Raw genomic sequence first — 27655 nt, forward strand, 5'->3', positions numbered from 1 at the left:
AAAAAAAAGGTCGAGAAGGGAGACTGTTGACATGTCATGGGGTTGTTAACCAATGTCATAAAACAATATGTGTACTAACTGTTGAATGAGAAACTATTTGTTCTGTAAACCTTCACCTAAAGTGCAATAAAAAAACAGACAAAAAATCTTAATTATCCCTGTCAATTTCTCCTTCATTCTTCCAGTTTACCCCTCATGCCTTTGTACCAGCTTGATACCATGACCCACACCTTGTGCTCCATGAGTTACAGTACCTGTAAGACAAACTCGTCATACTCTGCAAAGACAAGAAGTGCCATTGTAACTCCCAATTTCCTAGGAGCATCCTGCCAATAAAAAGTAATCCAAACATTGAAAACTTCTGAAGTTTTATTAAGAACTACTTACATTGCATTCAGATAAATTTTAGCAGAAGAAGTAAATGCAGACATCAATTTTTACTTTTCTCTGTCCTGCTTTAAATGGGAAAAACTAATGTTTTATGTAAAGGCACCAGCTTTTATATAAGTAGTGTGAATAAATTATTCAGTTTGTGAATATATTTAAAAATAATAAGCAATGTAGGATATGCTTTTTATATTGTGGCAGTAGGCTTTTGTTTCAGCTGGTTTTTATTACGTGGTTGCAATTTTAAGGTTTTATACAATTTGATTAAAGCACAGTACTCTACTTGCAGTAGGTAATTTTTAAGAACTATTTCTAGTTACATTTAGTTTAAATTTAAATAATAGTTCAAATGATGCATTTTAACCTGGCCTCTTCTTTCTTCTTAGTCTGTAAGACTTGTATTGTCCAGCACTTTGAAGATAGCAATGATTGTCCAAGGTGTGGCAACCAAGTTCATGAGACAAATCCATTAGAAATGTTGAGGTAAGTAAATGCATTTTATAGTTCATATAATTTAAAGAAATTCTATAGGGTATTAATTTATTTAATTTTCTTTAGTTTTATTTATTTGAAAATAATTTTAGGCTCTTAATTTCTGTTATGCGTCATGCTTGCTGGTATCCTGACTCTCCCAATATAGGTCTGATGAATTTTTCCAGTTGGAAGAAAAGATTGAGAAATAGCTTGAGGTGGCAATGGTTAAGTAAAGGGTTTACATTTTTTTTAGGTGTGAGAAAACTATATATGCTGTCAGACAGAGTACTGCTGCTGAGCAGAACGAAAGGATGAAGGAGATGAAGAGAGAAAAGGGTATTGTGGGAGCCAGAGAGTATAACTGAAGGCTTGAAAGGATGAGCAATGAAAAGGAAGAGTTACACTCTAATATAGCAGGAAAGGAAAACAAGAACAATGTCAAGATCAATAGTTCACATTTTTTCCTAGGAAATAGAATGACTCTGTGTTAGTCTGATTTTCTCCAAGAGGAACAGAGATCATTTTCTTTATAGGAAGGAGCCAGAGTTGTGATAGAGATTTTGAGAGAGGATGTATCAATTAACTATTGATGAATAACAAACTACAAGTAGTCCCTGACTTATGGCAGTGTTCCGTTCCAACAACCTCATCATAAGTTAGTTCTGATGTGCGTGTTTCTTTTGTTTGTTTTTTTTAGTTTTGATTATTATTGCCTTTTATTATCAGTATCTTTATAAATCTGATCTTTATTTGTCTTTGAGGGTTGGAAACATTACGTGTAAACACCTGAGAATGGTAACATCAGCAAATTATGTGCTGCAAAATTGTATGTAGCACATATTATTAATGATTAAAAAAAAAAACATAAACCAAACCTGTTGCCATTGAGTTGATTATTAAAGATAAGATGTATTTAAAAAAACAAAAACAGGGTCGTAAGTGCAGTTCGTCATAACTTAAATACGTCATAAGTCAGGGACTACCTGTACTCCAGAACATAATACTTAAAACAATAAGCATTTATTATTCCTCACAAGTCTGTGGTTCAGCGAGGTGGTGGTTTTGGCCTTGGCCAGGCTCACTCATGTGACTATAGTTAGCTGCCAGCCGATAGGCTGCTCAGCTGATCTTGGCTGGGCTCTGTCACATGTTGGTGGTAGGCTATTTGTGCACTGGTCTAAGGTTGCCTTAGCAGGGCAGCTGCACTCTCCTCTGCGTGGTGCGTCATCCTCCTGGCTTGTTGGTCTCTCATAGTAGCAGAGTTCTAAGAGAGAGAGGGCAAGCACATGTATACACAGAAGTATGTGATGCCTCTTAACACTTAGGTTCAGAACTAAGCACTAAGCACATTGTCACTTCTGCCATCTTCTACTGGCCTAAGCCAGTTTCCAGGCCAGTTATTGAAACTCCCCCTCTTAATGGGAGGGATTTTAAAGTCATACTACAAAGGGTGTGGCTATAGGGAGAGGTAGGGACTGGGATCATCAATTAAGGGTATGGATATAGGGAGAGGTAGAGGTTGGATAATAAATCTGCCACTGTGGGGAAGGCTAAAAAGAGGTATGCTCCATGTTCAGAGGAGTTTGGTCTAGTAGATATGCCAAAATTGTGTATGTTCTGTATTTTGTAACACATAGGAGGTATAGATCTCAAACTATTTACATATTGAATCTTAATGTCTTCATTGTTAGTAAATCCTTTTTTTTTTTTTCTTTGAAAGGTTGGATAATACCTTAGAAGAAATTATATTTAAGCTGGTTCCTGGACTACGAGAACGTAAGTTGCTTTTTAGCTTCTTACAAATTTTTGTATTTTATAAAATCAGCATTTCTCTTAATGATTTAATGATTGTTTCTCTGATTTTTCTATTTTTTTTCTTTTAAATTAGAAGAACTTGAGCGTGAATCTGAATTTTGGAAGAAAAATAAGCCTCAAGAAAATGGACAAGGTGACTTTTTCTTATGTCTGTATCTGACAGCAAAAGTAATAATCTAGACACATCTCTCAGATTGGTCAGTTTTTTTGTAACTTCGGTGAACTAACATCTCTCATCAATCTCAGATTTCTCCTGCACAAAATTCATATACCCTTTTATTTACATTATAAACCTTTCTCTCTTCCTGAGATTTTATATAAATTTGTATAGATCTGGAAGGAGCCCTGGTGACACAATGATTAAGCGTTGAGCTGCTAACCAAAAGATTGGTGGTTTGAACCTACCCAGTGGCTCTGTAGGAGAAAGACCTGGCAATCTGCTTTTGTAAAGATTACAGCCTAGAAAACCCTATAGGGCAGTTCTCTGTCACATGGGGTTGGTATGAGTTGAAATCGACTCTACGGCACCTAACAACAACGTGTAGATCTGGATTCACTCCAGTTGACGGTAGTTGGAAATAGAGGAGATTGGACTTTGGGAAGGGAAAAAGGAGCTAAAACAAAAAAGTGACTAGGTGATTACAGCCGTGTTTCCTAGAGAGCTCAAGGAAGCTGAGGTAAAAAATACCCATAGTTTGCAACTAAATACTGAGGCGCTTTTGTTTGATTTATTTTATTTTGTATGTTTGTTTTAATAGGAGAGGGAACTGAGAAGTGACTTATAGCCAGATCAGGGGGTTTGCTATGCTCTGACACTATGGAATGATGTGTTTCATAGGTGGTACTCAGACAGTACGAATTTACATATTCTGGAGATTTGAAAATTATGTCTGGGTGATGATGAGAATTTTCTCCATCACCTATGTTAAGTATCCAAATTCCTCTTCTGGATCCCTAGAGACTCAAGAATTTTTAATAATTTCAGCAAAGTGAGCATAGAAACCACTTAGTATGTTTATTATCCACGCAAGGGGAAAAAAAAGTACAACATATCTAAAGTTATAAGGAAGTAGTATCTTTCTCATTGTTATTTTAATAGGACATTTAATTCAACATGGCATTAAATACCATTGAAATTTTTTAAGAATGTATGTGTGTTTTTATAGGCTCACTTACGGGCTTCATCTCCCAGCCGTGGTTTTCCCATAAGATCACAGGATAGTCAGTTGTACATCAAGGTTGAAAAGAAAATGCTCTCTTTATTTTACCTGTAAAATGGGGATCATGGTTTTATTAATTCAGGGCTGCATTTCTATAGCAGGGGAGGTTTGAGAATAGTTTTGAATAACTGGAATAAGGTACTCTCTTTGATCTATAAAACAAGATGGCTCAAGAAGCTAAGCCCAACCAAAAAATGACTTAAGTAAAGGATTGTTTTACCCAAGTGCATATTGCAGTTTAAACAGTAGTGCTTTCGTAATAGTACAGATAGTATAAGGCTAACTGAATATTCCAGTTTTTAACTACTTGATGAAGAGGACAGGCCCAGGGGATCATCATCAGAAGCTCTCTGTAGCTTTAGTCTATGAACCCATGTATTTTGTAAATTGACTTGTGAACGGCTACAGCCTACTTTGTGAATTTTATCCAGGCTATTACAATATTTAGTCTTTAGTTTGGAGAATTTGCATCTTTTCCTGGAGCTCTTGTCTAAGTGGGTTCCATGTGAATATGTAGAAGAAAGAGAACCTACCTCCTGTTTATGGTATAAGTGTAATGCTTTTACTATAGTCACTAAAGAGGAGCTGACCATTCATTTTTGTCTTGGCCTTTCTACTCTATAATACATGGCTAGCTAATTCCTACAAGTTTCAGCTTAGGGATACTTCATCTTAGAAATCTTCCCTGAATCTCTCCTTCACCCCAGAGTTAGGATTTATCACTTCTCTTATACGTGCCCACATAGTCCATTTTACCTCTGCCATCAAAGAACTTATCACACTGCTGAGTTTGTCTGTTTTGTTTACTTTCCTGTATCTCCTCCTGTACCTTGACCTCTGTGAGGTTAGGGGACAGTAGCACTCTAGTTACAACATTATACCCTCAGGACCTAGCACAATAAATGCCTAACATATAGTCAGAGGCACTCAATATAAATGAATAAATGAATATAGTTGCTTTATATGTAGGCCTCATGTATTTAGTAGGTTAAATGCATTTGTATAAAATATAAAGTTGGTCGTTTAGATTTCTTTAATGGAGTTTCTTAACATGTTACATGCATATTAAAAAAGCTAAGTCATTCTACTTATTTTACTAGCTGATTTTATGGATATCTAATAATTTGAAATTTTGAGAACTTAAAATATTTTGTAGTTTGAAAGATGGGTACTTGGTTTGGATTTGAAGGTATATGGAATTTGAATATATTTTTATATCCTGTCTACTTTCTAAAGTGGTCTAATCACTCATTGCTATTGCAGTTTCATTTTTGTGACCAAATGTAGCTAATCTTTACTCTTTCATTTGGATACCCTAATGAGCCTAGAAATCATAGTCTATGTTAATAAGTCATTGATTTTTTTTTTTTATTAAATAGTTCTAATGTTTATTGAGTTGGTTGGAACATTTAAAAAGTATTAAAAATTTTAGTTATTCTTCAAAAGCTGTTAAATGTTTTTTAAAATTGAGTTTTGTTTCGATGGTTGATGTTTCGTATCTTAACTTTAAAATCAGCTTTGAGTTATATCTAACTTAGTTTTGCTTAAATTACACAGATGATACTTCAAAAGTTGACAAACCTAAAGTAGATGAAGAAGGTGATGAAAATCAAGACGATAAAGACTATCACAGAAGTGACCCACAAATTGCTATATGTCTAGATTGTTTACGTAATAATGGACAATCAGGGGACAATGTAGTAAAGGTGAGTGGACAAATACGGTTGTGTTTTTTATGGTCATTTCATGTTGTTGGAGGTGCTGTCAAGTCTGTTCTGACTTATAGCAACCCTGTGAACAACCGAACGAAACTCTACCCGGTCCTGCGCCATCCTCACAATCGTTGTTATGCTTGAGCCCATTGTTACAGCCACTGTGTGAATCCATCTCGTTGAGGGTCTTCCTTTTTTTCACTGACCCTCTATATGGTCATTTTATAGTAAACCCTAAATAACTAACAGACTTATTTTCCTAATGGTGGTGGCTGTTCAAAATGTTTTGTTTTTTTTAAGTTCTTACTAACATAATCAAATAGAGTGAGTTATGGCACCGTTTTCTGACACCCCGAAGCTATAAACATTAAACTTACAAAAGTCTCATACCTACAAATAGCCAAACATTTGCTTACTCCATACACCTGTTTTTCTACCGCCACGAGTGAACCATCCTGGGCCAGTGCCACCACCTAGTGGCTAATGCTGAGAATCACACCACTGTTTTTCCTCCACCTCCTTTTATAACTGTGTTGGGAGTTGTATGCATTGTTTCTCCCTTTTTAAATATGGCAACAAGCTCAGACTTAGATAATTTCATCTCAGGCAATGTTTCTAATCCTTTTATCTACCTACTCTTCTAATTTTCTCCTTTATTCCTTTATTTCATTTTTATTTTTATTTTTTTGCAACTCAAAAAAGCTGTCCATGTCACGGCCAATACATTCTAAGAATAATATAATCAGTTGGTTTTGAAGTGAAGTTGGATGTCACAAGTGCATGTGAATTTTGAAGTCCTTGAATTCTTTCAGATATATCCTGTATAATCTCCATTTCTAATCCTGTTTCCCCCTCTGTATCTCCTAATTGAGTCTTTCCTTAAAGGATCTTTATACTAGAGAGTTTAAAACACCATCGTCACTTTTGATTTTATTTAGTCTTTAAATGGCACTATTTAAATAATGTTCTCTGCTTTTTTGTTGCAAGCAGATTTTTCTAATTATAAATGTTCACTACTTTAGCTCTTAAATAGACTTTTGTCAATTTGTTTTACCAAATGACAGACATTGAGAATATTGTTTCTCTTTTGCATTCCATGTTTTATTCAAATGCCTATTTCAATCTCTTATTTTCTTTTACTTCCTCCATGTAATCTGTATGCTAGTGGGTTGAATTTTTTACTAGTACATTTAATTACATTTTTTAATCAGGAAATGAAAAATAAATAATTTTTTAAGTTCAGATTAACTTTTACAGAAGCAGACTGCCACATCTTTCTCCCACAGAACGGCTGGTAGGTTCAAACCACCAAAAATACCATAGACAATAGTAAACCGATGGGCATGGTTTTCCAAAAAGACAGCCCAATTTAAAAATGCACAAAGGACTTGAATAGAAATTGCTCCAAAAAAAGATACACAAATGGCCAATAAGCACATGAAAAGATGCTCAGTACCATTAGTCATGAAGGAAATGCAATTCAAAACCACAATGACATACTGCTCCACATCCACTAGGATTGCTATAATCAAAAAACTGGAAAGTAACATATCTTGGTGAGAATGTGGAAAAATTGGAACCTTCATACATTGCTGGTAGGAATGTAAAACGGCCATCATGAAAAACAGTTTAGTAGTTCCTCAAAAAGTTAAATATAGAGTTACCACATGATCCAGCAATTCTACTTCTAGTTACATACCCAAGAGAAGTTGAAAACGTATGTTTACACAAACACTTATGCACGAATGTTCATAGCAGCATTACTTAATATAATAGGCAAAAACTGGAAACAACCCAGCTTCCCATCAACAAATGAATTAAAGAAGCCCGTTGCTGTTGAGCCAATTCCAACTCATAGCGACCCTATAGGACAGAGTAGAACTGCCCTATAGGATTTCCAAGGAGCAGCTGGTGGATTTGAACCTTTTGGTCAGCAGCCATAGCTCTTAACCACTGCATCACCAGGGCTCCAACAAATGAGTGGTTAAAGGAAATACAATACATCCACACAATGGAATATTATTCAGTCATAAAAAGGAACGAAGTACTGATACATAATACGATATGGATGAGCCCCGAAAGCATTATGCTAAATGAAAGAAACCAGCCACAAGAGGCCACATATGATACGATTCCATTTATATGAAATGTCTAGAATAGGCAAATCCAGAGAGACAGAAAGTAGATTAGTGGTTGCCAGGGGTTGGGAGGAGGGAGAAATGGGAAGCCACTGCTAATGGGTATGGAGTTTCTTTTGGGGGTGACGAAAATGTTCTGGAATTAGATAGTGGTGATGGTTGCAGAACCCTGTTAAAATACTCAAAACTACTGAACTTTATACTTAAAATGGTGAATTTTATGGTATGTGAATTGTATCTCAAAAAACAGAAAAGAAAAAGTCAGAGTCAAGCTTGACAAATTCTTTGGCTGGCGGAGATACCTGACATACCATTATGAAGACAAGAGAAAAGCATTGTAAGGGTTTGGGTTTAGAAAATAACAACCAAAGTTTCAGAAATCCTTATCAGAAGGACTGGAATTTGTTGAATTGCACCCTAGAAGAACAGGAGGCCCATCTAACTTGTGATACAGGTTACTATCTGATTTCAGTTCTAGCTTTTTAACTCTTTGAAAACAAAGGCATAAAGGATAAACAAGTCTCTGGTGTAATCAACTTGGAAGCTGAAAAGAGCCTTTTTCGAATCCTTTTATGGTCTGAATTGGAAGGTGGAACAAGGCAGAAAGCAAGTGAATTGTGCCATAGAAAGGAAAGGTCACATTCTTGACACAAAACAGATCTTTTACATACGGTATTTCTTTTCGTATTTTAAAATACCGATCATGTTCCTTCAAAGGCAGAGCCTCTCAATCAGTGTGCAGGGGCAGAAGTGAAGTACAAATCTGCCTGAAATGCTGATTCTCGGGACAGCCGGGCTGGGCCTGGGCTGGACACCTGCTGCCCTGGGTAGCAGCCTCCCTTTGCTCCCACTGTGGAGAACAAATGTTTCCGTTTGCATGTATTTGTCAAACGAAAATGTAGGGAAGAGTCACTGCTCTTAAGAGTCATCTCTTTGAGGTTCTTTCCACCATGCTCATCTTCTATTGGGCATTCTTAATTGTCATTGCCCCTTTTAAAATGTGTCAGTTATCCTTTCAGAGATCTGTACAGCAATTCCTAGGTGTATCTGAGCTACGAAACAGAACCAGGTTAATTTGGTATAATCGTAAAGTTTTATATAGAGAGAGAATGCATAATCATATTTTTATTTTCTAAGTACTCACAAATCAATGACTGAATAATCCAGCGTGGAATTCTGTTACAGACTGAGATCAACCTTCATTGAATTATAAATTCCAGAAACAAGCTTTTCCCTAGTTTTAGAACATCTTCTGTTAATTTTTCTGACATTTCTATAATTATTCATAGTTTCTGGAAGATTATGAGTAATGATGCCGAGGTCATTTCTGCAGGTTCTTTCAGCAACCTGAGGTTCCTCTGCAGATGAGAATGCTCTTAAAGGGTCTTCCAGTACCCTCACATTGTCCTCTACCTTAACTAGAACTTGTAAAATGTGCTGACCATTCTTTATAAGCTATGTTTGCAGCAATAAAATAGATAGGAGACCTCAGGGAAGGTGAGATGATGTCAGCAAATAACAGAGGGTAGACTTGCATATCTATCAATTTGTTTTTATAGTCTCAGTCTAGGATATCAATCTTCCCATTTGAAATAGTAGAGTATATTTTGCTTCAGATGTAATTTTTAACTTCCATTTTCTTTTAATAGATACTTTACCATCTTGGAGCCATGGTGGCTCAGTGAGTAAGAGCTTGGCTGCTAACCAGAAGGTTGGCAGTTGGAATCTACCTGCTGCTCCTTGGAAACCCTATGGGGCAGTTCTACTCTGTCCTGTAGGGTCGCTATGAGTCAGAAGTGACTCGACGCCATCAGGTTTTTTTTAACCATCTTAGGTGTGACCAAGTGTCATTTGTAGGTTTGTTTCTGTTGGTTTTGCTAGGAAATACATTAATGATACTAACTAGGTAGTTCTGTTTTGACTTAACGAACTTAAGAACATTTCCAGATTGTTGGCCCAATTTTCTATACATATAAAATAGGAATACTACTTTATGTCTGTAAAGGATTAGATAAATTGCTAGGTTTTTCTTTTTTGCTTGCTTATTTTTTAAGTATTCAGCTCATCTTTGTGGTTGTGGAATGTTACTTAATTTTGCAGTTTGGTTCATGTTTATCTTGTCTACAACCTCATTTTGACTTATTTTCAGTTTGGATGTCCATTCTGGATCAGTTCGTAAATTTTAGTGATGTTTGAGCTTAGAAAGTAAATTAGCACTGCCGTCCATGTTTTACAAATGAGAAAAAGCAAGGCATATAGAATTTTACATTTTTACAGTAAACTACTTTTAGAGCCCATCACACCCTGACTGGACCTGGTGCTCCCCAACCAATGGTCCTATGATGCACCTTTTAGTTGCTGGGGCATACTGTGGCCCAACTGGCCTCTCTCTGTTGAATCTTAGGACTCCTCAGAGTCCCATTTGAAATTACTGTTTTTCTTAACATTATTTAGAAGTTATGAGATCATGTTTTATAATCCTAATGCTTTCAGAAGTGACATTATATAATAAAATATTTTATATGCTTTTATGACCTTCCTTTCCAAAAAAAAAAAAAAAGATCAGCAGTTCGAATCCACCAGCCGCTCCTTGGAAGCCCTGTGGTGCAGTTCTGCCCTGTCCTATAGGGTTGCTGTGAGTTGGAATCGACTCGATGGCAATTGGTTTGGTTTTTTTTGGTTTTGTTATTTTCACTTAAACTCATGATGTGTTCTTTACGAGAAAGTCTAGAGGAATGCACATTTTTTGTCTATTTGCCAGAATTTTCCTAATACACACGATGATACATTCTTAAGGAATGTCATGCAAGTATCCAAGAATTGGAAACATTTTTACCCAAGTACTAAAGAGCTGCAAGTTGAAATATTTCCCGAATATATTTTGAAATTACTCAAAATGATGATGGAAATTATATCTATGGTTTCATAAAAAGAAAGGTAGACTATCTTAGTTATTGTCTTTTTTTACTTTAGGGTTTAATGAAGAAATTCATCCGATGCTCTACGCGTGTAACTGTGGGAACTATTAAAAAATTTCTAAGTTTAAAACTAAAACTTCCAAGTTCTTACGAGGTAAGTTAAATAACAACTGACCTTGAATATCTTGATAATTATGATCTTAAGTAAAATTCTAATGACAGGAGGGAAGATTAACTGAGAATACATTTAAATTTTTGTGGAAACTTATTTTCATATTATAAACTTAATTTTTCAGAACATAATATTTTACTGATGTAATATATATTTTCTAATTTAGTATATCCTCGGTAAAACATGATACTGATGCATTTGATGTTTCATCATTAGAGGAGATATTTAAAGAACTTAATGTTAAGTATTCCCAAAATAAATATACTAGCTAAATGGATTGGATTTTTTTATGCTAACATGCTTTAGGATGTAGTCAGTTTTATCTGAGAGCCTTGAGTTCCATTATTACCAAGTCTTATAGATTTTTTATTTACGGTGTAAAATGTTGCCTCGTATGAAAAGAGATTCCATAAATCCTATAGTTCCATGATATGCAAAAGTGATATTATTTAGCACTAGCTGAAACTGGTATTTGGCATCTGCATAAATGCAATTATAATCCTAATGCTTTATCCCTGCTGTTGATGACAGCACAGCTTGTAACATGCTCAGTGTTTAGAGAATGTTTATGATCCTAAGGGCATGGCTATAATGTAGTGCAGAAATATTGCTACCATTTTTCAGCTGCCCAAATAGCAGTCTTACAACTTCCCATTCCTCCCCTTTGGATTTTGATAGTAGCATCTAGAAAACAAAAGACCAGTTTACATAGTTTTCTATGTAAACTAAGACATCAAGGCAGCATTATTTTTCTGGTTTATCTGCAGTTAATATTAATCTCACGAGGAGAAATAAAATGCAATAGGCTCTGACCACAGACTTGGGCAGGTAGTAAGCCTGTATTTTCAGGAAGCATCTGATTCTGAACTTATTCTAAAATTGCTCTTAGATGAACTAATTAATACATGCATTAAAAATTAATTTTTATTATGGTTTGGGCCTACAAATACAAAAAAATTCCAGAGATAGGGACTTTAAAAAATTTGTTTTGTTATTTTGGTAAGAATATATATAGCAAAACATTTGCAGCACACAATTTCTATATTATAATTCAGTGACTCTGATGACATTCATAATATTGTGCAACCATTACCACTGTTCTATTCCAAATTTTTCCACCACCATTAGCAACTTAATGCCCCCTAAACAATGACTCCCCCTTTCTCCCTCCCTCCCACCCTTGATAGCTACTAATAAGCTTTGGTCTCTATACATTTGCCTATTTTATATAAATGGGATCATATAGTGTTTGTCCGTTTGTAGCTGACTTATTTCACTCAGCATAATTTGTTTAAGGTTCATATTGTAGCATGTATGAGGACTTTATTTCTCTTCATGGCTGAGTAACATTCCATTGTATGTATGTACCACATTTTGCTTTGATGAACATTTAGGTTTTTACCTTTTGGCTTTTGTGAATAGTGCTGCAGTGAACATTGATATACAAGTGGAGTTTTATATTGAGAAAATAATGTGAAAGTTAAAAATATCAAAGCCCTATGTACTTAGTAAAAGATGATAACAATTTGTAGATACAGCTACAGTGGTGGAAAATAGAAAATGAAATTGTTTTTCAGATCGATTTTTTACTATATTCTCTTTTGGCAAAACTCAGTGTGTGGTTTTATTTCATTATTAAGTCTGACTCACTGAGTTACCATTTTCTAGTTTTCAGGAAGTTGGTAGAGCTAAGAGAACTATTACTCTTGTACAGTCTTACTGCTATATATTACATTTCTTTGTAGAAAAAAACAGAAAGGGAGGAGATTCAATCCACTGACAGCTCTTTGTCTATCCCAGTGCATAGGCCTTTTCCTATAATTTTCAGCAACATATATTGGCCTGCCTTATTTTATGCCCCACATGTAGGGGTATGATTTAATGAAATACCTGACAGCTGAAACTTCTGTAACGGCATTGCTATTTGGGGCAGGGTAAACGCAGTATACCAGATTAATAATGCTAGCCTAAGTAAGTCCCTTTACTTCTTTGTTATTTTGTAGCCAAGGTTAAAAGAATAAAAGAAAGAAACTATCTACTTTCTTCTTTTAAGAGTTAACAAAATGACGTCTGAAAAACATTTTGTGGTCCTTATGGGTCACCATAAAGCATCAAAAAGTGCATATAATTTACTTAGTACATCTAATATAATTAGAACTATACTCATTGCAGGCTTAAAGTTCGAAAGTCTAGTCTCTGTCTAGCCAGACACAGAATTATTTAAAAACCATTCTTCTTCCCCCTCTCCATACTTTAAATTCTATTAGTTGTTTTTAATAGCTAAAGTACTGAAAAGTCACTTTATTTGTAGGAGTGTATGATAAACAACTTTAAATCATGCTTTGTTAAATTAGTGAATCACAACCACAGTTCCTGTGGCCTTCTTTAAGGATTGTTGAAGTTGCTTGGTTCCTGCATCTTTAGAGCAAAAGTGAGCATTGATAAGCACAAATCTTTTTTAAATTTTGATAAAGATGAGAAGAGGATCCTGTAAGTATTGTGCAAGTTACCCACCAAGCAAACCAGAGAGGCCAGGTAACCCCAGGCGACACAGGCCTGTAGCATAGTCCTAACTGTTCTGTCAACTTAGCTATAGGTAATTACAGGAAATTCTCATATGCCTCTGCTGTTGTTAGATGCCATTGAGTCAGTTCCGACTTACGTACAACAGAACGTAACACTGCCTGGTCTTGCACCATCCTCATAATCATTGTTATGCATGAGCCTATTGTTGCAGCTACTATCACTCCATCTTTTTGAAGGTTTTTCTCTTTTTGGCTGACCCTCTACTTTGCCAAGCATGATGTCCTTCACGAGGGACTGGTCCCTCCTGATAGCACGTCCAAAGTATGTGAGATGAAATCTCGCCATCTTTGCTTCTAAGGAGCATTCTGGCTGTACTTCTTCCAAGAAAGATTTGTTCATTCTTCTGGCAGTCCATGGTATATTCAATATTCTTTGGTATGTTCAATACTCATTGTCCAGCTTTAGCATGCATATGAGGTGATTGAAAACACCATGGCTTGGGTCAGGCACACCTTAGTCTTCAAAGAGACATCTCTGATTTTTAACACTTTAAAGAGGTCTTTTGCAGAATATTTGCCCAGTGCAATACATTGCTTAATTTCTTGACTGCTCCTTCCATGGGCGTTGATTGTGGATCCAAGAAAAATGAAATCCTTGACAGCTTAAGTCTTTTCTCCATTTTATCATGATGTTGCTTATTGGTGCAGTTGTGAGGATTTTTGTTTTCTTTATGTTGAGGTGTAATCCATAATGACGGCTGTAGTCTTTGATCTTTATCAGTAAGTGCTTCAAGTTTACTTTCAGCAAGCAAGGTTATGTCATCTGCATATTGCAGGTTGTTAATGAGTCTTCCTCCAGTCCAGATGCTGCATTCTTCTTCATAGTCCAGCTGCTCTGATTATTTGCTCAACATGCAGATTGAATAAGTATGGTGAAAGGATACAACCCCAAGACACAGCTTTCCTGACTATGTCCACATTTATTCATTTACCCTATTCAAATCCGAAGTAATGAGAAGAAAGCAACCCCTTCAAATATTGGGAAGATGAAAGGATTCTGAGAGATGAGTTCATAAGCCAAAGGAGCTTCTGTGATTTTTCTACAGTTTTTTCTCATTTAGTAAGGGACAGTCAAAAGTAAATGTCTGAAATCTCTAAGGTTGCACAGAGACACGAACTAGGAGAGTTTATATTGCATTTCAAAATTATGTGTATGAACTTGAGATACAGGTACGTGGGACAAGATAAAGAGTGCTTTATGATACTTATACCTGAATTGTTAAAACTTCTTTTGATGAAAAGGTTCAAGCAGTGTTCTTTTTAAATGATGGATGCTATGTCTATTTTGTTATAACTATTTGAATCTTTTTTGAAATTTGAAAAAAATGTGTAAAAGACGTATGAGTTCAAAATTACTTATGTTAATGGATTTGTAACTATTCTTTTTAAAGTTGGATGTGCTGTGCAATGGTGAAATTATGGGAAAGGATCATACTATGGAATTCATCTACATGACAAGATGGCGACTAAGAGGCGAAAACGTAAATTGTTTTTATATTTACTTACTTGTATATTTCGCTGTATACCATTGTGTTACTCAAATTTAACAGTATAACTTAGAAACTGAAAAACAAGCTAGCTTGGGAAAGGGAAGAAACTAGTTCCTCTTTTTACTGTTTCTCCCAGCTACTCTGTGAAAATACAGGACTACAAGACCAACGTCTGTGTTAAATATGGTTTTGTTATATTTAAGGTGAGTTTAAGCCCCATCTTAAATATGTTCAAGCTACTAAACTCAAAAAGAGAAGACAGAACTTACATATTTTTTTAAAACCCAATAAAATAAGGAAACTCTTAAGTAATGAAGTGGGGGCAGGGGGGACTGAGTTCTGCTCAGACTACTACATTTAAGGATTGATAAGAGTATTTTTAGACGTAGTAAAGAGGACAGATAGGGTAGAATCTAGGTAATCTTTTTTTCAGGTACCTCCTTTACATAATATCGGACCTAAGGGTAAGTGAGTTTCCAGTGGTTTCTGCTGCCAGCAGAATTAGATTATGCCTTAGGCCCTAGGAAATATGGGAGAAAATATTAAAAGGAGAATAGAAGAAAATCTGTATTTTGAACTATATATTTGATTAGGATTAAATAGAGAGCTTAAGAATATCCTATCTGGTTTATAAATAACATGGATATTAGGGAAATTTGAGCAGCTAGGGAATCATGAGGCTAATATATAGGAATAAGGAGTATAGTAGTGATACTACCAGAATTTCTTTTCATAATCTGAGCATATGAGTAAACATTAATCAAGATTGACCGGGAGGCTGGACTAGATGACTCCAATGTCCTTTCAGACATTAGGATTCTGTGGTGTATATGGGTCAATATGTCATAATTTTAAATTCTGTGTAATTTAAATTTATTTTCTGTAAGCTAGGTTTTATTACATTTGCTCATGAAAACATAAATTAATTATTAAATAAAAGAAGGCTAAGAAATTTAACCTCACACAAGGATAGGTAATACAGATTCTAAGTGTAATGAGGGTTATCATGTTAAAATAGTTCAAAATCATATTTACAATGAGTGTAATCATCTGTGGAACTGTTACAAAATATATCTCAAGAAATCAATTTTTGTGTTACTAAATGGGTAGAACATCTGACTGTTTTTCAGAAGAAATGTCTTGATGTGATATAATAATAAAATGAAGTACCTAACCTCTTAAGTTAGAATTTTCTTTTTTCTATTTGAGTCCTGCCTGGTAAAGCCTTCCTTGTGAGGCAGAAAGGCTCTAGCCGCTTCTGGAAAGAGCTCTATTCCAGGAAGAAAAAAAAGTCAAATTCTAGTACAAGTCACTAACTAGTTGTGTGCCCTTCAACAGCCCATTAAACCTCTCTGGGCTCTTTTTTTTTTTTTTTTAATCTAATTTTCTTTGTGTTTGGTAAATTAATACTTGCCTTTCTATGACATTTTATAGTTTTTAGAATGCCTGTAAATACATCATAATTCTTACAACTAAAATGTTTTATATACTGTGTGCAGATTACAGAAATAGTAAGAGCTCTCTTCTACCCAACACTTTTGAGGAGTGGATATTGTGATATTACACATAATAGTAATATTTTATTAAACATTAATTTAGCTTTTTTTGATCAATATGTTTCAGTGCTCGAAATCATCATTATGAGTAGATTTGCTTTCAGGTTGAAGGGATATAAATGATCATCCATTGTAAAACCTCTGCTAATGCTTACTTTCCTTCTCAAGACCCATCCCCAAATGTGACTCATGCTGCCAGTTATTTTTATGTCAGATCATGAAAGAGCTGACTCAGAAAATTTTACTAATAGACTGTCAGTTAAGTCAGTTTTCGCTGCAGTTATGTTTCTAATTACATGTTTCCGAGTAGTCTAAATTCCTTGGTTGTTTATGTCATGTTTTTTAAAAGTTGGTTCAAAATGCGGTTTAATATCTTATAATTTATCATTCAAGTAGAAATTCGAGCAGTAAACAACAAAAAAATCACCACCTTTTACATTTAGTGTGACTGTAAAGTAGTAAAACTCGTTTCATTTTTTTTAGGCATGACAAACTTTTCTTTTTGTTTTTTTTTTTTTTCTTTTTTGGTGGTTTTCCTTCTCTAATCCTGTTTCTCCTGCAGCCTTCACAATTTCAACAGTTCCAAGATTGGTAGTTCCATTTTCCAGTTGCTCAGGCCAAAATCCCTGAGTCAGCCCTGATTACTTTCTTTCTCTTTCATCCATCCTTAGCAAATTCCGTAACCTCGTCCATCAGAATACTATATTCAGAATGCAGCCGTGTGTCACCACGTCCACTTCTACCACCTGTGGTCCAAGCCTGTCTTCAGGATCACTATCACAGGCTCATAACTGGGCTGCATGCATCCACCCTTGTCCTCCTGCTGTCTGCCCAGCACAGCAGTCAGAGCAGTCATCTTAAAACAGATTAGAACATGGCACTCTTCTCTAAACCCTCCAGTAACTTCTATCATTTAGATAAAAGCCAAAAAGTCCTTCCAGGAACTCATAGGTAGGGCGCCCCCACAGTTTCCTCCAGACACCTCTCTAATCTTTTCATTTATTCTCTCCCCCTGGCTTACAGCACTCCAGCCATGCATGTTCTCGCCTCCCCAGATAGGCCCTTGCCTCCCAAACTTGGTCCCTTTACCCCCTCACTCAGATAATTTTGCTTGTATGTCACCTCAGTACAGCCTTTTGACCTCCCTGAAAATTACAACCCCATCTCCCAATATGGCACTTTTAATCCCTTTTCATGCCTTATTGCTTTCCATAGTATTTTGTACCATCTGACATGTGATGTCTGTTACTTGTTTGTATGTTTATTGTTTGCCCCTCCACTATAATGTCATCTGAGGGCAGGGAGTTTTGTTTGTAGGTTCACTGCTGAATCTCTGGCATATAAAGCAGTACCTGACAAAGTATCTGTTTGAAGAGTAAAGTGAGTGAAAGTTTTGTCTTTTATAAGGTAATAGTTATGGGAAATATATCCTAAAGATCATTTCGTTTATTTGAATCTCAGTTTTCCATTTGTTTTTCTGTTAAATAAATTTTTACTTTTTGCTCAGGTTCCAATTAACTATGAGTTATTATACTATTAATAGATAAATTCTTCTAGTTGGAGTAGCATGGAAAATGAACCAGTAGTAGTAAAACAATCATTTCTTGAATAGGCCCCTACTAGCATATTTGTTGTGGTCCCATCCTGTCCCATTTCTGCTCTCCATTGCCAACAGGATGCCAGAACGTGTGAAAAGCTCTCATTACTACATCTGCTGGCATTGCTAACCACCTCTGCTTTGGGCTGGTGTCAGCTTGTTTCCTAAACTAATGACCGCCATGTGGTTCCTTCACTTGCTTCCAGTACTTTTTAATATTAAACATTTTAATCCAGCTGGAATTTGTTTATTTACACACACACACACACACACAACACACACACACCGATGAAGTTAAGACTCTAACTTATTCAAAGTTCTTTTTTTAATCCAGAAATACAATTTGTTGAGTAAATCCATGTTTCACCTGTTTTGAGTTGTCCCCTTCATCTATATGTATGTATATGTATACGTATACATATGCACACAGACACATACATCTGTATGTGTGTGTGTTCCTGGACATTCTGTTTTGGTCTTTTGAGTGGTCTTATTCCTGTATCAGCATTACACATTATATAGCTTTTATAAAAATCTTACCACATAATACCCCTTTATGATCCCTTTTCTTTGGGATAAGTTTGGATAAAGTCCAGACTAACATATCTTATAAGGCAAATAGTTGGACCTTCTAAGTTGCTTTATGATGAGATTTTTCAGGAATCTAAACAAACATATGGTCAACCTTTAGCTAATAACTCTGAGCAGTTTCTCAGTTCATAATTATCTGGCCACCTCAAGATTCTTATACTCAAGGTTGGCATTCATTTTTTACTTTAGTAAAGAAATATATTTTTTTTTTAAAAAATGCATCTCAGATTTTAATGTGAATACAGATCACCTTGGATAGGTAATTTGCTAAGGCTTAATGGCTAGTTCAGGTCAAATTCCTTTACTTTGATTAAGCTTTATACCCTACTGCCTGGAATTTCTAAGAAGCTTTTACCTTAATCATGAGGGCAAGGTTTATAACTTTCACAAGTACCCTGATCTGTGCCTAGCAGTGAATAGAAAATGAGGTGCTCGGATTTGGGAGGTGATTAATTCTTCTGAGTAACCATTAAAGAGCTCCTAATAAATTAGCTCTCTTGTATGTGCAAAGGGAAGGAGCCCTGGTGGCGCAGTGGTTAAGTACTCAGCTGCTGACCAACAGGTTTCAGGTTCAAACCCACTGGTCGCTCCGCAGGAGAAAAATGTGGCAGTCTGCTTCCGTAAAGATTTACAGCCTTGGAAACCCTATGGGGCAATTCTGCCCTGTCCTGTAGGGTCACTATGAGTCAGAATTGATTCGGTGGCAATAGGTTGGGTTGGTTGGTGTGGAAAGGGATTCCCCAACAAGATGAAATAGTTACGTAGTTTTTTTGTTTTTTTAAGTCTGTACAGTTATATAACAGTGTTTCACTGAATACAAGCCAGGATATTCTACCAAAAAGGGTTTGTGGTAAAAACAAGTTTGAGAAATGCTGAATAATACAATATCCTCCGAGAGAGCCATAGAGCATTTTAAATATGCTAATAAGTTCCGCAGAATAGAATCCGTAAACTTTTTTGAGTCTGGCCTTTCCTAGACTCATTGTGGAATTCCCATGTTTAAAAAAAAAAAAAGTAACATCCACGAAATTCACTTTGGGAAATGCAGTCATATTAGGGGTCTGAGAGATGGCAGGGATTATAGTACATGATTTTATCTACTCTCCTACTTCTGTATTTTATAAATATGGGAGATTAAATTAATTCAGGATTGTTTGGCTAGTTTAACTCTTAATCATAATGCATAACCTGCTGTTTTAAGTTGTGTCTATGTATATCTGATTTAGGGTGTTGCCTTCCCTCCTTGTTAGATATTCAACTCTGTTTCAAGAAACACTGAAATAAAGGTCTACCATGCTCCTCGCCAAGTGTTTGTCTTCTTGTTCAAACCCTGAAGAGTGGGCTACATTGAAAGTCCCTCTCCCCAGAGATAAATACTCCTATTTGCTGCTTTTCTTAATGTCAAAGGTTTATAGTATAAAGTACTAAGTGTGCATAGTATATTGTGCATACTACAAAGCTACTGATGGTAAGAGGAAGATAAATAGAAAAGAAGGAAGGAGAGCGGAAGGAAGGAAGGAGGAGGGAAGAGAGAAAAAACTGAGTTATAGTCAGGGAGGTAAACAATGTATATTATGTATTCAGTATTTACTTTCAGTTTCTGCCTAATAAGTTTTATCATTTACACAGTTGTGAAAATTATATGTTTTTTCACAAAACAACATAATTATCTACAAATTAGACCTTGTAATTACCTATGAAATACTACTGAGCAGATGCTATGTGGCTGGTCTGGCCATATGCATGTGAAAGAGAAGAGAGTCTCTAGTTCTAGTATTGGGTAATCCCCCTCCATCCCAGCCTTAATGCGGAGAATTTCAAGATTTTTTAAACTACTTTAAAAGTTCGTTTTTCAGCAACCAAGTGTTTTGAATTGCCTTTTAAGTCCTTTCATAGTTGCTGTACAAAGCTAAATTGAGAGTATGTGAACTGTTCTATATGTCTTGAAATATGCAACCCTAGAAATATAATTTATGGAGCCCTGGTGATGCAGTGGTTAAGTATTCAGCTGCTAACCAAAAAAGTCAGAAGTTGGAACCAACCAAGCACTACATGGGAAAAAAGACCTGGTGATCTGCTCTCATAAAGATTGCAGCCTAGGAAACCCTATGGGACAGTTCTGCGCTGTCATATAGGGTTGCTATCAGTTGGAATCGACTCGACAGCACACAACAACAACAGTGGTATAATTTATTCACATAGTTCTTTGTATATACCTTTCCCTTGGGAATAAATATTTTAGTTTTAGTTTATCTACTAATTATATATGTGTTGTTAGTTGCTATCGAGTTAATTCTGACTCATGGCGACCCCATGTATGCAGAGTCAAACTGCTCCATAGGGTTTTTAAAGCTGTGACCTTCCAGAAGCAGATTGCCAGGCCTGTCTTCCGAGGTACCCCTGGGTGGGTTCCACTCACCAACCTTTTGTCTAGCAGTGGAGCACTTAACCATTTGCGCCACCCAGAGACCATTCAGTTATAAGTCGAGAGGATTGGGAGGAGGAGGTTGTAACATGGGTCCCTCACCACTGTAGAGCTACTTTCTCTGATAGCTACCTCAACTAAAGCAGTCACTATTCCATTGCTCTCCAGAACTTCACTGTGATTCCTTCTGCCACTCTTTACACAGCAAGGTTTTGGAGCAAGAAAACATAATTTCTCCTCACAAATATGCTTACTAATTATGTCTGGGGCACAATTATTTTGCCCGTGAATCATTCCACCACCACTACCACAAACATGCATGCACACTTAGCAACACAACCCAGTTGTATTAAAACCTTGAGCAAATCAGAATTTAGAAAGATTGGCTTTCTTTGGTCTTCCAGAACTGAGGTCAGTAGCAGATTATAACAGAATTCGAAGCAGTTTTATTCAGAGAAATACGGATTCACTTCAAAAGACTTTTCAAATGAATTTTTATGGCAAATGAGTTAACCATGATTAGTAAGAAACACAGCCATGTGTTGTACTGGTCTCCTTATCATTTAAGATTTGAATACTATGACTTTTATTAGATTGTAGAAATATATGCCTTATACAGTCTTTGTCATTCAGTAATTGCCTTAACAAAACAAACTGGGTTTGAAAGAATTTTGTGAGAATTACCGAATAAACCTCTAATCTATTTTAACTTACAAGATTCTGAACTTTTGCTAACAGCCGCATACATAGAGACTATGGAGGGAGAGCAAAAAATACCTCTTTCCCTTCAAAAAATTGGAGTATGGAGAAGAAATGTAAATACACGAGGTAAATCTCAAATAGCATGAAGTGTGTTTTTGGCTTTTTTAATCAGCCAGTGATTATGTCTAAACTTCTGAGGCTTCTTTCCAACCTCCTGAAGTTGTCAAATCCATATTCCCTAGAAAATATCTCCCATGTAATTTTTTTCTTCCATATGCATCATTTCCATGCTTCTCTAAATTTATTGGCTGTTTCATTTTACAGCTTTAAACACAGTTCAAAAAAAGTAGAACAGTACCTAAAGCTACTACAGCTTGTCTTGCTTTGGTTTACTTGCATTATCAGGCAGTTTTAGAAAAGCAAACATACCCATCTTGATGACACCAAAGAGATTAACAGAAAAAAAGAATTACTTAGTAAAATTGTCTCTTCCCACCTAAACTTTTTACTCTTACTGAATGCTATTTGAGGTTGGCATAATTAGACAAAGTCTGATAGGCCAAAACTTTGGGAGTCTTCAGAGGAATAGAAAAGGTTGCCAAAGGATAGCAATACTGAACGTGTTTTACAGTATATCACTGAGCCCTGTACAGAAAATCAAGGATTAATTTCTAGAAAGAAACTGTTAAAGTCATTTGGAAAAACAGACAATTTCTAAAATTTTATTTAAAAAACAAATACATTCATTTAATTTTTGCTTAAATCGCTTTAAAAATTTATCATTTAAAAAGCTATTCTGGAATGTTAGATTTATCCTGGGTAATCTGCACCTCACGTATTTTTTATGTATTTGATTTTTTTCCATTTTGAAGAGGTGTGCAATGTTTAATTCACATATGCTTAATTTTAAAGTAAATATTTTTTGCTTTGTCATTCCATTACAATTAAAATAATGTTCATATTTAATAAATATTTAGCATACTATTGAAAATCAAGATCTGGGAATGATTTTCTTTTTATGTGAATGGTTAAACCATTAAAAAGTAGTGGGTTTACAAATGAATCTGCTTAGTAGTTTTAAAATATGTTCAATCATTGATTTATTCATAAAACATTTATTGAGTGGCTGCCGTGTACCAGTTCTAGGCCTTCACATATTAAGACTGCAAAGGTGAAACAAGATGTAGACTTGGAGCTCACCATCTAACGCTGTTAGAATAGATATAGAGACTAAGAATCTAATCTGAGTAACATAAAGAACTTAATCTAAAGCAGAAAATGGATCCCTTATAGGCTAAGCGAAGTTCCATGCCTTCTCAGAGCTCTGAGCTCCTTGAACAGTGGTACTTTCAAAGGGTAGTTGGAGACATTGATCCAGGAAGGGACTGAAGAAAGAGGGTGTCCTCTGTGTACTCATGAGGTGAGATTTTCCCCAGGAATTACTATTTGGAGAGGAGATAGAAAGGGTAGGCCACCATTTGTGTAAATGTTTGCAGAATATTAAACAAAACTCATATCTACGTGCTAAAATTACTTCAAGCTAACTTTTACCAATCACTGTTATTAATATCTTTTTATTTTTTTCAACAGTAACTACCATATTCTTGGAAAGTGTTTACTTAAGATTAATCATGTTGACTCTTACGTTTGACGTTACCATATTTTAAATAATCAGTTTTAAATATGTGTCCAGTTGTGGATGCCTCTTATCTGATGAGTTCATCTCCTCCGCAGTTTCGGTGTCTGAACTGCTCAGCTTCGCAAGTCTGCCCTCAGGATGGCCCTTTGTATCAGGTAAGAGGCACTCACGGCTGTACATATGACCATAGTAATGCCACCACGTGACTGCTTTCATCCCAAACGCACGTGTCTAAGACATGTAACTTTGTAAAATCAATATTTATTTGAGCTATAACACTTGACCTTTTCAACTTATATTCCCCAAAATTTCCCGTTATTTCATTTCCCCTGAATTAGCCATTTCATTTTCCTAAAGTAAAAAATGAAATGATAAATTTTAAGGCCATTATTTATGAGTCAGGAATTTTTAGTAATTACTAGTTTTATCCCTTAGGAAATCTCTGATTCATATTGGATTGGAAAGTTACCTTCTTTGCTTAAGTGGTTTTTTTTTTTTTAATGACTCATTCACCCACAAGTGAAAGATAAAATGCCAGATTAGGTGAATCTGAATGACAGCAACAGCTACAGCTAATTGTGAGCTTGCTTCCCTAAGGGTCCCAGGACCCTTAGCTCTCTCCTAGCTTTCCCCTAAGTACTTTACTTTCTATTACCTTTTAATAGTGAAATATAGTGAACTAATTTAATAATTTACTGAGAAAACTTAAATTTAGATCCTGATGAGAGTTTATCTAATAAAAATATATTTAAAAAAATTGGAAAACAGAAGAGACCAAGTGTAGTATAGTAAGGATTATTGTTGGGGACAGAGATGATCTGTGATCAACCTTAATCCCTTGGGTTAATGATAGCATTTCTTTAAAATCTCCATTGCTCCTTTATTCTGAAATTTAAGGTAGTCCTTATCCTTATTTCTTCAGAGCCAAGAAAGAAGAACTGTAATTATATAACCAACTTAACTAGCAAACTTGCCTCCAGTGTTGCAGTTTTGGGGTTCTTTATTTTGAGACAGAGTCAAGTGAATATATGTTCGATGTTTTTTTAAAACAAAAAACAATCACCAATCAAAAATGTTTGATTAGCCCTCTGTCTAGACATTCCCTCAATCTCATTGTCAGTGCCTTCTTTAACATACTTGTTTCAGGTCCTGGTTTTTCAACAAGTGGAGTAAGCAAATTTAACATCTATAAAAGCCAAGAGAAAACTATTTAGGGGGAGATAGTACATCTTTCTCCTTATATTATTCGGTTCAGACTAAGGGGTGAGTAAATAATTTAACCGAGCTGGTGAATTTGGTATATATCTGCACTTTATAGATGTTTCAGCTGCTTTTAGCTTCACAGCTGATTTTGGGGTGATGAATTGTAGTGATACCCCTGCCATGTAGCTGTAACTAATACATGGCTTTTTCCTTGTTCCTTTGGTGTTGATGTCTATTTCCTGAGAAATAGATATTCTTAAATTCTGATCCAGAAGTATTAGAGAATTGAAATAAGACTAAAGTTTCAAGAATCCATATAATTTTTTTCCTATCTTTAACATCTCATTATGGATTATAGCCCTGTAGGAAGATTGAACCTGTAGTTAATCAGATACACCTTTAGCCCCAAATTGGAAAATTCAAGGAAAAAAATATGTATACAGCTTTATACTATTAAATTTTAAAAATTTGTGAACATTTCCTGTAAAATTTTGTGAACAATTCTCTAGGAAAGTACCACTGGAACAAAATCTGCCCTACAAGAAGGAAAACTTTTAAATCACTAACTTATGAAAGACATTTTTAAAATTATTAAAGAATTACTTCCTCAAAGGATACCTAAGTGGTTTTATGGTCACATTCTCTCAAATTTTTGAGGACTAGATCTTCCCCTGCTATGTAAATTGTTTTAACTCATTGGAAAAGATTTCATTCTTTCCAATTCATTTTACAAAGTTAATTTACAAATTAACAATTTAACAAATTAACAAACTATAATTTACAAATATAATCATGACATCAAAAACTAACAGAGAACCAACAATTAGAAAACTAGTACCAAATCTCATTTTGAATATAAATACAAATATGATAAAGTATTAGAAATTGATTCTAGAAATATATTAAAAGAATAGCAAATCAAGACCAAACAGGATTTTTATCAGCAGTACAAAAATGGCTTAATATTGGAGGGATGAAATATACATATTGTAAATACGTATTTTATACATACACACACTCTGAGTCAAAAAATCATCAAGAGATGCTGAAAGTCATTTGAAAAAATTCAATGCTAAGACCTGATTTTTGTTACCAGCTTTTAATTTTTTTAATTTTCAAAATAACAAAAAAATGAAGTAATAATACAAAGGAATATCGTTTACCTAGATTCACCGATGACTATTTTTGCCACATTTTCTGCCCCCCTATTGCCCTCTCTTCCTCTTCCCCACTCCTTATTACTCTCTCTCTGTATCTGTTGTTTAGCGTATTTGTGTGTGTGTGTGTATGTGTGTGTCTGTGTGTGTATGTGTGTCTGTGTCTGTGTGTGCAGAACCATTTGAAAGTAAATTGCAGGTATCAGGACAGTTGACCATATATTTCCTAAGAACAAAGACCTTCTCATATATAACCAAAATACCATTTTACACAGAGGAAATTTAAATAGTATTTTAAATATTATAAAGATAATCAGTTCTCCCCAAAGTTAAATTATGATGTTTTATGCAATTCCAAACACACTTTTACCAGATTCTTGTTTAACTTGACAAAGCCAGTCAGTCATTCTAAAGTTCATCAGGAAATACAGAAACAGGGGCTTCTGGTCAGTTACATTTTTAAAATGAATAATGAAGGGCACCTTCAATGTCACATATGAAGATGTATTCTAAAGCTGAAGTAATTAGAATATTAACATACGACGTATGAATAAAAGGAATAGCTCAGGAACAGACTCGAGTATGTATGAGTCTATATAGATAGATTTCAAAATAGTGGAGAAAGAAAGAATTCATTTAACGAATATCTGTTGAACACTTAACTATGTGCTGGGCACTCTTCTGTTGTTGTTGGGTGCGGTCGAGTCAGCTTTGACTCCCAGTGACCCTGTGTCCAACAGAACAAAACGCTGCCTGGTCTTGTGCCATCCTTAGAACAGTTTCCTTAGAATCCTCAGAATCACCATCCTCAGAATCGTGTAATTCTGTATTCCTTGGGTACTCTTCTAGGCCCTAGGAATACAGAATTAAAAATGAACAAAAATCCCTTCCCTCGTGGAGCTTACATTCTAGCAGATGAAAAATAAATGAGTAAAATTTGTGGTATGTTAGAAGAAAAAGTAAGGTAGGTAAATAGAGTATTTTCTCTAAGATGGCCAAGGGAAGGCCTCTTTGAGACGGTGATTTTGATCAAAAGGAGGGGAGAGAAAGCCATGTGACTGTCTGGGGTAGAGCACTCCAGGGCAAGGGAACACAGTGCAGGTGAGGAGTGATTACCTCTGATATCTCTGAGGATTGCAAGGGGGCCAGTGGGGCTGGAGCAAAGAGAATACAGGGTGGTCATTAGTAGGTAAATGGAGTTGGGGTGTTGATCTTGTAGGGCTTGTTTTCAATTAATTGTATGAGACTTGGTGGTGGGGAGGCATTCAGTCCATAACTCACATTATATACCATTATAATTTTCTGATGAATTAAAGTGGTAATATTTTTTTTAAATGCCATAAAAGATCTAGAAGAAAGTATAGTTGAATATCCAATCTCAGAGTGGGGATGGTCTATCTCATTGTACTTGTAAAGGAAGAAAAAAATAAAGGACAAATTGAGTTGACTGTTTAATATTGAAAAGTACATGACAAAAATACCATAACTAAGGAAATATTTGCAGAATATGAAAGAGAAAGGTTTAATGTACATAATACATTAAGAATTCAAATAAATTTGTAAGAAAAAGCCCAACTTTCCATAGAAAGATGAGCAAAGGGCATGATCAGGCAAATCACCAAAGACAGAAACACAATTGGCTAATATGCATATAAAAATGATTAACTTCTTTTAGAAGACAAAGAGATGAGATGGAAAATGCTGTTTTATACTTATTAAATTGCCAAATTAAGAGGAGGAAAAAGATAGTGCCCATTATTGATGAAGTTGTGGGGGAATGGGCACTCATTTCTTTTGGAAATGTAAAAATGGAACAACTTTCTTTAAAGCCGGTGTGACAGTATGTATCAAAAAGTATATAAATGTGTATGCTG

The 27655-nt window shown here is 35.4% G+C and overlaps 1 protein-coding gene across 5 annotated transcripts in view; it reads left to right on the plus strand.

Annotated features, from left to right (window-relative positions):
* Positions 1 to 27655, plus strand: part of PCGF5 (polycomb group ring finger 5) — a 55630-nt gene that overhangs the window by 20204 nt on the left and 7771 nt on the right. For 2 of the 5 annotated variants that reach the window (XM_023739930.1, XM_023739951.1), the window contains 7 exons: positions 774 to 870; positions 2582 to 2637; positions 2750 to 2809; positions 5454 to 5602; positions 10720 to 10818; positions 14813 to 14902; positions 23517 to 23576. In XM_023739930.1, the coding sequence (XP_023595698.1) occupies positions 774 to 870; positions 2582 to 2637; positions 2750 to 2809; positions 5454 to 5602; positions 10720 to 10818; positions 14813 to 14902; positions 23517 to 23576 (611 nt within the window). The remainder of the gene's footprint in view (positions 1 to 773; positions 871 to 2581; positions 2638 to 2749; positions 2810 to 5453; positions 5603 to 10719; positions 10819 to 14812; positions 14903 to 23516; positions 23577 to 27655) is intronic. The other 3 variants (XM_023739936.1, XM_023739958.1, XM_023739942.1) reach the window with 2 other exon arrangements.

This window comes from Trichechus manatus, unplaced genomic scaffold (genome assembly GCF_000243295.1).
Source record: "Trichechus manatus latirostris isolate Lorelei unplaced genomic scaffold, TriManLat1.0 scaffold00007, whole genome shotgun sequence".
Taxonomy (NCBI): Eukaryota; Metazoa; Chordata; class Mammalia; order Sirenia; family Trichechidae; genus Trichechus; species Trichechus manatus.